The 14553-nt window shown below is 34.6% G+C and overlaps 1 protein-coding gene across 2 annotated transcripts in view; it reads right to left on the bottom strand.

Moving 5' to 3' along the window:
* LOC106074957 (uncharacterized) overlaps positions 1–12580 on the bottom strand; it is a 38294-nt gene extending 25714 nt beyond the window's left edge. For both annotated transcript variants that reach the window (XR_008774918.1, XM_056011502.1), the window contains exons 1-6: positions 12285–12580; positions 6884–6969; positions 4229–4730; positions 3755–3846; positions 1502–1657; positions 517–560 (exon numbers count right to left, since the gene is read on the bottom strand). Coding sequence is in view for 1 of the 2 variants with exons in the window: in XM_056011502.1 (XP_055867477.1) it covers positions 517–560; positions 1502–1657; positions 3755–3846; positions 4229–4730; positions 6884–6969; positions 12285–12402 (998 nt within the window). In the remaining variant the exon portion in view is untranslated. The remainder of the gene's footprint in view (positions 1–516; positions 561–1501; positions 1658–3754; positions 3847–4228; positions 4731–6883; positions 6970–12284) is intronic.
* Positions 12581–14553: the final 1973 nt, after the last annotated feature.

Raw genomic sequence — 14553 nt, 5'->3', positions numbered from 1 at the left:
GATGAACTTTACTTCATCTGCCCTATAGACCAGAAGGTCTGAAAGGGGAACTAATTAGGCCAGGTTCACATCTAACTTTGCATTCACTTGCACCTATCCTTTGATCTGCAGCACCATTGGGGCACTACACTAAATCTGTCAACCTTCTTTCTCCATTCTTATCTCTCATTTGTCTTTGATATAATTTCATTTGGATGTTCTTTCTGAAAATATTGAAGCCTGCCTGTGTGGACCACTTCGGGGGCAGATTTTAAGCTTGTGTTTCCACACAAACTGTCTTTGTAACCTTGTTTAATAATGGACCCCTGAATGTGACGTCTTTAACTTCTTCCTCGAACATAAAACAATTCAAATTGGTGTCAAAAGAGAGCAGCCTATTCATATTTTCTGATTCCTGATGCCCGTCGATAATTGCATCAACAGACCATAAAAGGGAAACAACTTTGATATTTGTAATAATTTTAAAAAAAGGGTTTTAAAGTTGCATTTATAATCTTTGACAAACAAAAGTGTTACCTGAGTTGTGAAATCAAATTGCAAAGTTCCAGTTGAACGGCTTGCTAAAAAGTATAAATAATGAAATTACGTTAAATAGGATCGTAGCTTGATATAAATAATTCGAAAAAAAAAAATGAAAATCATTTAAAACTACAGACACATATCAGGCGCATTGAAACAGTTTTGATCTACAAAACCAAACAGTAAAATTAACAAATGAATGCTGTATTATGGCATATGTTTCATTTATTTGTTCTTTAAATATAAAGCCATCAATAGAATAGACAATACACAGATGGAGACCTCAAGCGAGAGTGTGGCGGAATCAATCCTTATATAGGCCAACAAAATCAGTGTCTAACAAGCAGTGGTTCTCTTAACCCTACTGTAGAGATATGAGCCTTGGGTGTTATACAGAAAGCAACTATATCATCTGTATATATAATTCTTAACGTTGCCCAAGCCTGCAGGGCACCACGCACGCACGCCGACTCTCTAACCATAGATAAAAAAAGTCTTGGAAAGATTACTCTTTATTTGAGCAAGTCGGACTAGAGTTACCCTATGTAACGTTCGCGCGACAGTATGCGCGGCTCAGAAAAAAAGAGGGAGGGGGACACCACGCACGCACGTCGACTCTTCAACCCTCCTCCAGCCCCAGCCTTCCTCGATCTCTAGGCATGCGCACACAGTCGTTGCGCTTTTCAAACGCTTTCACCAAAGATGTCTCGCTTCGTCATGGGTGTGGCCAACTATGTAGGTCGCAGCTGGGACTGAGTATCCACGTGAAATACTGCACTCCTCATTATTTCCAGGACTCGAAGACAAGCTTTACATGTCCATTTGAAATTAAAAACATTTTATTTGAGAGATATATGGTTCTTTATAAAATAGTCGTGACCAACGATTGAACCATATAAGTACCTGTTTTGTATGCCAAAGCTGTTAGCCGCAATGAAAAAAAAAAAATCAAAAAATCAAACATGCACTAGATCTGACCTACCAGATCATCTATTGTGTTGAAACCCGGTCTAAGCTGACCTCGAAAGAGAAGCAGCTCTAGCATCGACACTGACCGCTCAGCGAGTATGCAGTGTTGACTTGTGGCTACAATAGCAAGCCCAAGTGCACAGCTTTCGTTGTAGAGTTCAGGGATAACCTGAGAAGAAACAAGTAAAAAAAACTTTATTTTTTTTTTATGAAGATGATGACTTTTTGGTAAGACCGATTATTTTGCTCTTATAAACTAATGGATGAAACATTATTAAACAAAATTTTTTTTTGCCTGTCCCAGTACCCTGACACCCTCGAAATAAATCACATCTGTCTGGGTGGAATCTTTAACACGTTTTTTTTCCACTTCAGATTCTTGGATCAAGTTAAAATTAAGCCCCCTTATTCATTGTTAAAAACAAAGCATTAATCAATTTATGTATATAAATATATATATATATATATATATATATATGTATATATACTAGACAGATACTACCCGCTGACCGCGGGTCTTAACTTGCGTATTGCTGATATAGTCACTGATATAGTGCATTAGAAACGATTTGAAAAAAATAATAATGTTATAAGTAAGCGAATGCATGTATTCATGAATAAAAAAATATTATGAATGGAGCTAAAAATAGCTAATTGGCCTGAATTCAATTTTTTATGAAAACATTGGCGATAAAATGTAGATGTATGTAAAAATGCCTTAGAAAAGCAAATTTGAATGTTAATTTGATTAAAATAAATGAAATGAATGGATTATAATTAATATGTTCATGTGTTTAATAATAAAACTATCTTTGCGAAGAGAATTTCTATCATCTTAGAGTTGAAATAGAGTTTTAGACCTAGGAATAGAGAGAAGTGTAGCATTCCGCGTAATGTCTAATGAAAGAATGTTCGTCAGGAATTCTAACTTCGCAGATATAAGAAACGAATTTATGTAAAAATGCATTTGAAACACAAATTTGAAGGTTAATTTTATTAAATAATGAAATCAATAGACTATACTTTGTATTTTCATGTGTCAAAGTAAAAAACTTTCTGCGTAAAGTGTAGTTTCTTATATATATATATTTAAAGTTAATTAATTAACTGTAAGTATTTTGAATAGAAAAGTGGAGATACACCTTAAAGTATTGAAAGATCTGGTGGTGATTGTGCGGTGGTTTCCTTTATATAAGCTTTGTTTTTTTTTAAATCGTAAATTGACAAATATTTTGCTTGTTTGTTAATCCAGTAACGTAGATTTCATTGAAACGTGTTTTTGTGAATGTGTTTTGGAGTGTAATGGGACAGTAATTGTGAATGTGTTTTGGAGTGTAATGGGACATTAATTGTGAATGTGTTTTGGAGTGTAATGGGACAATGATTGTGAATGTGTTTTGGAGTGTAATGGGACAATGATTGTGAATGTGTTTTGGAGTGTGATGGGACATTGATTGTTAACGTGTTTTGGAGTGTAATGGGACATTGATTGTGAACGTGTTTTGGAGTGTAATGGGACAATAATTGTGAATGTGTTTTGGAGTGTAATGGGACAATGATTGTGAACGTGTTTTGGAGTGTAATGGGACATTGATTGTGAACGTGTTTTGGAGTGTAATGGGACAATGATTGTGAATGTGTTTTGGAGTGTAATGGGACAATGATTGTGAACGTGTTTTGGAGTGTAATGGGACAATGATTGTGAATGTGTTTTGGAGTGTAATGGGACATTGATTGTGAATGTGTTTTGGAGTGTAATGGGACAATGATTGTGAATGTGTTTTGGAGTGTGATGGGACATTGATTGTTAACGTGTTTTTGAGTGTAATGGGACATTGATTGTGAACGGGTTTTGGAGTGTAATGGGACAATGATTGTGAATATGTTTTGGAGTGTAATGGGACAATGATTGTGAACGTGTTTTGGAGTGTAATGGGACAATGATTGTGAATGTGTTTTGGAGTGTGATGGGACATTGATTGTGAATGTGTTTTGGAGTGTGATGGGACATTGATTGTGAACGTGTTTTGGAGTGTAATGGGACAATGATTGTGAATGTGTTTTGGAGTGTAATGGGACAATGATTGTGAATGTGTTTTGGAGTGTAATGGGACATTGATTGTGAATGTGTTTTAGAGTATAATGGGACATTGATTGTAAATTGTGTTTTGAAATGTGTTTGGGTACGTGTTTGAAGGAAAACAAACAAAGATTGCTAGTACAAACCGGCAGATCCTCATGTAATGCAAGTAAAACAAAATCTGACCTTGTTTAAGAAAAAGCTGACATTAAATGTATCTTCGTTTCGCAGTAGTCGTACACATTCCTTGAATTCATGAAAGTCATTCATTTTGGTAACTGGCAAAGACAAAATGAAATGAGCTCAAAAGTGTAAAGAAAATTTTTTAAACACACAGTCACACACACACTCACACAAAGACTCATACTATACCATTCACACACTCGCTCAGAAAAAAAAAACACTAGTGCAAAAAACTTCAAGTAAATGTGAATGATCAGTCTAATTGTTTTTAAAATTAAATTATGTTAGTGGCTAAATTAAGAAAAATGAACAACAAATGAATAAAATGGATTATTAATTTTATACAATTTTTGAATCCGAAAGGAGAAATAATTTTAAAATTAAACTTTTTTTTCCCCCATAAAAATTGATTTTTTTAAAGTTTCATTCATAAAAACTATATCTACACTGAAATATGTTCTTTTCAATGGCACTCACAAATTAAAGGGGGAAAGTTCTGAGCTGTATAACTCTCTAATCTGATGTAAGCAGTTGGAACAAACATATAAACATTGACATCCGGGTATTTCACGAAGCTTTCCTCTCGCACATGCTCCATCTCGGCCACTTGCTGATACAAAAAGCTCATCCTTTCAAAGAAATGTCTCGCGGCGAGAGGCTCGTTGACATAACTTCCGGGCGGAGCTGATTCTGACGCCATACGAACGTGAGCACGAGGCATTAACTTGAGTGGAATCTCAGCGTCAGTCTGTTGAGTGCCGAGGTGACATCTTTGCAAGGACAAGAACACATCGTAGGCGAACTTTCTGATGTCCTGGTCCGTCGTCAGGTTGATGAGGTTGAAGTCGTGGAAGAAGTCGTGGAAGGAGGCTTCTCCGAAGGTCTTCTTGTCTCCGGAAAGTCGCTTTTTGAGGTGAACGCAAATCAGTTTATTGTTGAGCTCCTTTGTTAGCGTCAGAATGTCTTTGTGATTTTTTATCTTAAAGAAACATAAATACATAATAAATAAATTATAGCTGTCATATAGCGTTACTTTCATTCTTATAGCATGCTCAGAGCGCTATGGTCCAATCTCATTTGTGGACCCGTGTGGTGGGAAGGGGGTATCTGGGACAAGGTTTTCCGTGCTGCATTTGGGCACTCAGTTGGTGTAGAACAGTGATGCTCATTTTTATTTCCGACACTCGTGTCGCGGGCCACACGAGCAAAAATGTACATAAACGAAATGATATTGACCTAAAAGAATTTTATTAGAAACCAGTGGATCTATTACTTGCATTAATTAATTGGATATTAATATGATATTAATTGGCTTCATTCCTCTCTTAAAATGTGAGCAACATTTAGCTAGCTTTACCAACGACTCATTTTCTTGTTTCTTTTTGGTAAATATTCCCATCGAACCTCCAATTCTAAGCTTAGTTTAACAACCTTTTATTCGCGGCTCAAACCAAGAATGCCGTCATATTTGTTTTATAAAGCCGTATAGATGTTGTTGTTTTTAAAACAGCTACAATTTACAAAACAAATATGTTGGTTTATTATCATGTTCCAAAAAAAAAAATAATTAAAGATCCGTTCAATTTTCCTGGTATGATTCTAAATTCAGTCAACTTGTAGTTTCTTCGGCTCTCTCATTTCATAAACCTACACATTTTAAATGGCCTGGAACCAATTCATCAGAGAAAAATGTCAGGACCCTAACGTGGGTAAAGATACATTTTTCAACCTATTCTACACTTTGTGCAGACGTTTTGGCGGGCCGGATAAAAACACATCGCGGGCCGGATCTGGCCCGCGAGCCGTATTTTGGGCATCACTGGTGTAGAACCTCGAGCCCCCTTTATGGGTAGCCAAAACGAAGCCAAATTCAAACGTTCTTAGCCTTTCGACCACAATTCATGAGGCTTATTGTTAAACTCTTTTTTTTTTAGCGCAGTATGTCTTCGTGATTTGATTTCTGTCTTAAAGGAAAAGAAACATACATATATGAGGCTTAATGCAGAGCAAACTAACACTTATATCTATTCCCTTTACACCTTAACAGAGAGATTGGTCTCTTTCATGAAGAATTCTTTCACGAGAAATATTGAATAACAGACTACGTTTAGCTACCCATTGAACTATAGTCTGTCTTATACAGCTTGAAATTATTATTGTATTTCTTATTGATATCAAGGTGAGATTATAATAGTACTTATGATTCTAAATTTAAAATTTATTCTAAATTCATGTTCAAGATATCTTTGTATCAACCCCGAAACCCCATCGTATCTAAGTGAACAAATGCCTTCATATTTCTGTCGAAGATCACTGCGCTATATGAACTCATCGCTTCTACTTGTGCCTTGTATGATGACGTCTCATGGAATTTGAAATATTTTTGCAAAATTAAATGGAAATGTTGCTTTGGTCAATGAAATTTATTTTTGGGGGGCATATGTCAATATATGATTAGGATCACTTAATTTAACTGGATTATACCAGTGAATTTATCAATCTATGAATTCGACGAATTTTTTTGTCCGGATTAAACAAATTGCATGCATATGTTGTTAGACAAGGATGAACTGCTAAATCTGAATACATTTGATAAATCGTCAATATGTCTGTTAGAGAGAACTTAAATTTTGAGGAAACAATCCGATCATAGACCAAAGCCTTGAAACTTACTCTCGATTGAATGCTAACCGCTGCATTCAGAAAAAAACATTGAGACCTAACTATTCAAATCTTATTTAGATTTTAAGTCTTTTTTTATGTTTTCAACTTTCTTAAAGCACATTGATCATACGTGGTTGGAAGCGTGGTCGAGAGGCGCTTGAACTTGGCTTGGCTTGGCTAGCTAGAAGGGGGCTCGAGGTTCGACAGCCGGACTCGGGCAGAGTTGTATTTACTGAGCACCTAAAGGCAGCACGGAAAACCAACTCCAAGATACTCCCTCCCCCCACTGGTCCACAAATGAGATTGGACCAAAAGCGCGCTGAGCATGCTATAAGCATGAAAGTAGCGCTTTATAAAAGCTATAATAATATAATTTTATCTGCGTAATTTAAAATTAAAATATAACTAAAATCGCCCCTCTTATATTAACATTGTACACAATAAAACATTTCATTTTCTGTTACTCACTTTTAGCCACAAATGTTCACAGTAATGAAGAATAGTAAATGGACATTTGTTCAGGTTTTCCTTAAACTGGCAACTGAATCGTCCGTCTGTAAGATACAAATGTATAGCTAGAGTATGACTATCCTAATAGATTTTATTTGAAACAAAAAACATAAATCCAAAACATTTCCGGCATACCAAAGAATCATAGCGCGTTACTTTTACTTTTATATTCCATTTTACAAGGTGAGGTGAACTATCAGGTGAATTTGTACGGCTTCAAAAGTAAACAAAGGACGAAATTCCCCTCTGCAAAACTTACAATCCTACCCCAATATCATCTCAGCAATAGTTAACACTGTGAAAGAGTCTGTCATTTTTTTTTTTTTACTTTAAATGAATTTGTGTTGTTTTTTTTTTTATTTCGACTACTAATAATATATGTTTGTCTTTTTTTTTACAGACAGAATGTAGCTTTGTGATAAGCCATAACAATTTCGGAAGTGTCGACAGGGTGACCGCCCTACACCCCGCGTATGAGAGGGCCTCGCTATACTGAAATTCTTTTGACATTAAAATCTATTTCAAACTAAGCGACCCTGTTACGATCTCTATAATACCAATTTATAACGTTATCGAACTAACTGGATTGATTAAGGTTATCTAGGATGAAGAACTTTTTTAAAGAGAGGAAATAGTTCAAGTATTGTTTCTTAAAAATTTAGATTAAAAAATGTCACGAAACAACTGTAGGGTAAAAGAGTCGTTCACAGAGAACTTCCGTGCATTTAGGAGTTGTCAGACCATCTCTAGGAGAGAAGCGTCGCAGCCAATGAGTTAAGCCTTTCCGGCTACTATACCGATTTCACTCTATGCTTTTGGCACAATTTGGGTTATTGTTAGGGTAAGGCGTTGCTGCCTGGTCGAGGATGGCTGCCAGGTTGTGCGGTTTGCGCGCTGGATTGTCGTTCAGATTTATCGATGGTTCAGGGTTAAAACCCTGCCCGCTCCCATCCCCCGTGGACCTGCGGGAGGTTTGGACTAGGAAGTAATTATCTTCAACTTTGAAGGAACATCCAAAACATGTAAAACTTTTTACAGAACATTTTTACAAACATGAGCGTACTGCTAAGATCGCAGGTTCCCCCACTCCATTCAAAAATCTCCTTTATAGTCTTTAACTTATTAGTCTTCTTTGTACCTTTATTTATTGTGCCAATTGATTTATAAGAAAAGTATTTATTCCATCCAGACTGTGCGTGCTGGGACAACCCTTGCTGAGAACAAAAGAATTGAAGCGGCTTTAATCAAGAGGGAAAAAAAGAAAGGTGCCCTGTCTGCTAGCCCTAAATCAGAGGCATACACATGTACGAATTGTGGCAAAGTCTGCCGATCTAGAATTGGCTTGATTAGCCACACCAGATTCTGCCCCGTCTCAAGATTAAGCCAAAACCAGTGACTCACTTGGGCGCATCCATTGCCTTTCGAGACAAAAGGAGCCATATATTTATTCCAAAGCTTATTTCAACTCACTCTGTGTGCCTGTCTGGTAAAAAGTGTGTACACGTTATTTGTTCAAAATAATTATAAACGCTATTTCTCCCTCACGCATTCTCCGATCAAGTTGATAATTTGAACATTATTTATTGTGACTAACAAAACATGTATCACTAAAAAAAAAATACACAATTGCTCAATTAATTATTGGTAATTAATTATTTTGTTTATTATCGAATAAGGAAATTAGCTTGTACATTATTGATAGGCCTATAATTTTAAGGGCGAAGTTCTTCCCCTTTAGATAAGCGTTTTATTTAATGGATTTTTTATTACTTTGTGGAAATCTTTTGTAAAGTAAATTTTAAACAAGTTTACAAAGACAGTTTGAGTGGAAACACTAACTCAAAATCGGCCCCCGAAGTGGTCTACCCAGGCAGGTAAAAAGGCAGGTTTTAGTATTTTCAGAAAGAATATCAGAATGAAATTCTATCAGAAGTGGTAAAAAGACAGGTTTAAATATTTTCAGAAAGAATATTAGAATGAAATGCTATGAAATTCCATGAAATCCAAGTGACAGAAAAGAGTGGAGAAAGAAGGTTGACAGATCTTGCGTGGTGCCCCCAATAATCTAGCAGACCAAGGAATAGGTTAAAATGAATGTGAAGTTAGATGTGAACCTGGCCTAACTGATGTCTTTTAATAAGTATCTAATTTATCTAATTGTTTTATAAAGAGTCAATCTCTTACTCAAAGCCTCAAGAAAAAAAAATCAGTAAAAAAAATGTTTCAAGGCCTCGTTGGAATTATGCAATTCACGCGATGATATGAAAAACTACTTATTAATTGTTGTTTTTAAATTATGTTCCACATATATGCATACTAAATAGATTTTTCTTTTTCAAAAGAAAAAGTTATTTTTTTTGTTGTAAATATAGTACTCAGCTATGACAGAACTCACTTAACTTGACAAAAACATAAAACTGTTTTCATAAATGTGTTGAAAAACATATGGAATTGTAGTTGCCCTAAGAAAAAGCCTCCGGCGTTTGTTACTATTTAATGTGAATAGTTGTAAAAATGGTGTATTTTTAGGAAAAAAAACTGCTTGCATAATTAATTTTAAAAATTAGATTTTTCGCTTTTAGAAACGAAAAACTTAGCCTTTGCGTCAGAACTTTGAATGTTCTAAAATATTATGATGTCGGATTTTCACTATCTCCTCTAGTTAACGAGGTTTAAACGGGACGGACGGACAGACAGACCACACAAAACTGATAGCGTCTTTTCCCCTTTCGGGGGCCGCTAAAAATGCTTGAAAAATATATTAGAAGTTTGATCACACAGTTCAGAAATGATTTATCGTTTACTAAAACTTCCGTATTCTGTATGCCGGAGACACCAAAAGATTACTCTTTATAGTTTTGAGTCAATGTATTCAAATATCCAATCTAATGGACATTTTTATGCATGGTGGAAAAACTATAAACAGCTGGCTTATTGGTGTCTCCGGTGTACAGAATAAAGCTGGGTTTTTTTTTTAAAGCTATATGATCGTTTTAGTGCACGTTCTAGCAGTGCAGGATAATCCAGATGGTCAAGCTCTTCTTGTGGGGCATTTTATGCTGTTGGGAAATGTTGAAGTTCAATCTTTAATACAATCAGACACTAGAGTCCCAAACAATCCAATAATGTTTGGAATTCAGAATACACCAATAGATAATACAATAAATTTATTAAGCAGAGAGGGAGAGAGATAGAGAGGGGGGGGGCGGAAACAAAGAGACTCAAAGAGAGACAGGGCGTGCTATATAAACAAAGTTATATCATGTATGAATCATATCCACACCTAAAAGTTACATCATATTATTACTCATTTTCCTGAAATAAAAAAGATTGTCTCCCATTCTATGTAAAACACATACTGACACAAACAGCATTAATTGGCTATAAATATCTTAACATTTTAAACGTCCGTTTTTTGCTTTTGTTTTGTATTCATTTCATCTCTTTCTTACAAGTCATTTGTGGAACCTAGAACCTGGATACACATTTCAAAAACGGTTCCAATGATTTTCTTAGAAATGGGTCTGTTGATATATATCTTGGGTGGGGGGGGGAAGACCAACTAGTTAATTGACCACACATGGAAAACTGGTTTAACTGTTATAATTTCTTTCAGATTCTTATCATCTTAAAATGAAACTTGGTCTATTTTAAAACTCAGTGGGAATTCCCGCATGTATTCAGTAAAGAGTTAAATTAATAGAACTACAGAAACATTTCGCGCACCTTCTGATGTAGCAATCATTAGCTGGACTGCCTGAATTAATATTTCATAATATATATTTGTATAGAATTATTATATACTTTATTAATACACAATATCATACATATATCTCTAACTAGGTCCAGTATTCTAGTCTAAACGATTGTCTTTTAATGTTTCCAAAACTGGTTGTATGTCACCAAACTAGAAATGTAGATAGTCTGAATAGAATTATGCATATTTGTAATCATGATATTTCTGGTGTGTTGCGGTGGGGGTTGTTACGTGATAAACTTTTTTTTCCTTTATTAATTAAACACTAGTTATTATTATTAATTATACAATAGTTATTATTAAAATCCATGTTATCGTTCTTAACAAAAGGCAACAGTTTCATTAAGGAAGAATTGCTTTTATTTTTATTTATTTTTTTTACATGTGACCTGTTTGATCTAGTTTCTATTTCTAAACTATAGCTCCTATACAATTAGATATCTCAAAACAATCCCATCACATTTGATTCTAAAATATGTTCTTACTAGAAAAATATCAAAATACTTTATACATCCTATAGAGCTTTCAATAACTAAGAACCTCGTCCACTTATGAGGTTTTACAGCATTATTGCCTTTTAAAAATGTACATCATTTTCTAGCATGCCTATTGTACAATATTATTCCGTTTTTTTTTACAATTGCTCTATTCAGTTTGACAATTCATGGGCGCTGGGTGGGTTTGTGGACGCGGTTCTCAAAAAAGGTCTCTAAAGATTTTTCTAGAAATGTGAAAGTTGATGTTTATCTTTGGGAAACAAAATTGCGAGCTATTTGACCACATTTGGAAAGCTCTAGTTTCGCCTTCATAACTTTGTTTTCTAAAAAATAAATAACATTTAAATTTGATTCGAGAATTCGAACAAGAACATTTTGGGCACCGTCAAGATCATAGACATGGAAAGTCTGCGGTCTAGATCAATGTGCCAGTCATTAGAATTTAAGTACTCTGAGTAGATTTATACATACATTTAATCATAATTTTTTGTCTGTCTGTCTGTATGTATGTAGGTATGTAGGTGTGTTATTAATATGTATGTCAATATGTAACTGTGTATGCATGTATGTATGTATGTATGTATGTATGTGTGTGTGTTATTAATATGTATGTCAATATGTAACTGTGTATGCATGTATGTATGTATGTATGTATGTATGTATGTATGAGTGTTATTAATATGTATGTCAATATGTAACTGTGTATGCATGTATGTATGTATGTATGTATGTATGTACGTATGTATGCATATATGTATGTATGCATATGTGTATGTATGTAAATACTTAAGTATGTATGTATGTATGCAATGAATGAATGAATCTATCTATCTATCTATCTATCTATCTATCTATCTATCTATCTATCTATCTATTTATCTATTTATCTATCTATCTGTCTGTCTTTCCGTCTTTCTATAAGTAATATAAATTGCGATCAACGCACATCACAAACATTTCTAACGTTCAGTCGGTTATCTCCCTGTAACTCTTCAAAGAAACGTCTGTAACAAAACAAAGGTCAAGACGAAGTACTCAAGTAAAAGGTGAAAGACAAACCGAAGGAAAAAAAAACTATTAAAAAACAAACAAAAAAAAAACTTACTCAAACGTTTATCATCCTCAACATTGTTCCCAAGATGTGCAAATGTTTGAGACAGTTGTTTCAACTGTGCCTCACACCCAGGATTGTTACACATAGGAATGTGGAGTGCAGCTGACATTTCTTTTTTTTTAAATTCCAAGCAATGTGTGATATAGCTTTAAGTTACGTCTAGTCTAGTTCTCACCCCTATATATCATACTTCAAACATTTTCTTTATTGCTTGACAACTTAAGGTCAACATTCGCCAAAGTACCATAAGGAAATCAGAAGTTAGCTGCGGCTTTAAGTATGTTTGACTGAACGTCATAAGTCGATTTGGCCATGTATCTCTAAGTGGTTTGGAAATTTTTAGAGGCACATCAATGTCAGTGTGAGAAATCTGACGTGGTTACGCTTGACGTAAACATGAGTCATCGATCTCGACAACAGAAAATATTTACTTTATTCCTACCAAGGCAGTTAAGATACAAGGAAAACATTTAGTCTCAAAGCTTTGTACCAAAAGTTTTCCTATAGCAGGCGGCATTTGTTAAAAGTATACAACACTACAAGATTACAATCCTCTCTATCAGGCTCTCTGCAAACAGTGCTTATTACAAACTAGCCAACTTCAGAACATGAAAATACGGGCTAAAAAATATCTTGATGCTTTAATAGTTAATAAATCAGCAGTTAATACTATAAAGTCGGCACTTAATAAATCAGCAGTTAATACTATACAGTCGGCACTTAATAAATCAGCAGTGAATACTATACAGTCGGCATTTAATAAATCAGCTGTCAATACTGTAGAATAAGCAGTTAATAAATCAGCAGTCAATAATGTGCAATCGGCAGTTAATAAATCAGCAGTCAATAATGTGCAATCGGCAGTTAATAAATCAGCAGTCAATAATGTGCAATCGGCAGTTAATAAATCAGCAGTCAATAATGTGCAATCGGAAGTTAATAAATCAGCAGTCAATAATGTGCAATCGGCAATTAAAAGTACCAGACTGAATCACCGAGCAAACTGAACTGGCGTCTCTTTTACCTCCTGGCTCTATCCCTCATCCCTTAAGGCCCTCTCTAAAAAAACGAAAGACCTGATCACATAACCGTATCACGGGTGATATTCATGTGTAAATGTGTAATGTTCATACCATGTATGTCCCTTGTCCTTTCAGACAGTTGACCACTAAGCAGCACGCTAAACTGTGTCACATGTGTCAACTAATCATACACTACAAAAAAAAAAACCTATCCGCACTACAATTATATATATATATATATATATATATATGAGATGAAAAAGTATTATCACTAAGAAAAAATCGAAACGTTTTTTTTCACTTTCCTAGAGCTACACAGAGAAAAGTATGGCTAAGTTTGTGCACAGCCAAACTACAAATTGTGAGCCAAATATTATTTTAGTAACCCTCGAGGCTAATCATGTCAACCAAATACAAAAGTATGCAGGAAAACAATAATGAACAAGTGCGCTAGATCTATTCCGTGTGCTGGTCATTGTCTGAATCGTGTTGGTGGTTCAGCGATGAACTGCAGTAAACTTCGAAGGATTTGCTTTAAGAATATATGATTTCGTGTAAACGTATATTATTTAACAATCTTTACACTTTTTAATTGTATATAGGCTAACTCCTCTAGTTATCCGAAATTTTATTTAGTACTGACATTTGATATCTGGACAATATCACCCGTATCTCAAATGGCTTAGGGCTTTTTGAAGTCTAAATCCGGCCCTTAGCGGGTCTGTTTTTGTCTGACGGAGCATATGTACAGATGTTCTGCAATTTAATAAACAAGACAATGAGCTATCTTTTCTGACAGGTTATTGAAGTCTTTACACAATTACATGCGCCTTTTTCTACAACCTTTTTAAAAATGCAACTTAAATTAATCATTTAAATTTTTTTAGATTTACAATTAGCTTCTTAATTATGTAATTAATTAACAAATATGGAATAATAAACTAAGAAAAGGAAACTGATTATTTTTAATGAAAAAAAAATACGTAAAAGGAAAAGATTTATTTCCTCTTGTCAGAATGTGTATCAGTTTGAGAAACGCTATAATCTCCCTTGTTGAAAATATATGTGAAACCTAGTTCACCCAACTAGAAACAACTCAAGTACTTGTTGAACTGATGTTAGAAATGAGGTCAATGCAGTAGAAAAGATCTATTTTTAGAACTTTTATTATGTCTTAACTGTTGTTTTTTTGTGTTTTTTTTTGTGTGTTAAATCTTACGTTAAAAAGACCCTCGGTT

This window comes from Biomphalaria glabrata, chromosome 14 (assembly GCF_947242115.1).
Source record: "Biomphalaria glabrata chromosome 14, xgBioGlab47.1, whole genome shotgun sequence".
Taxonomy (NCBI): domain Eukaryota; kingdom Metazoa; phylum Mollusca; class Gastropoda; family Planorbidae; genus Biomphalaria; species Biomphalaria glabrata.
Note: the sequence above shows the minus strand (reverse complement) of the source record. Positions and strands in the feature narration are given on the sequence as shown.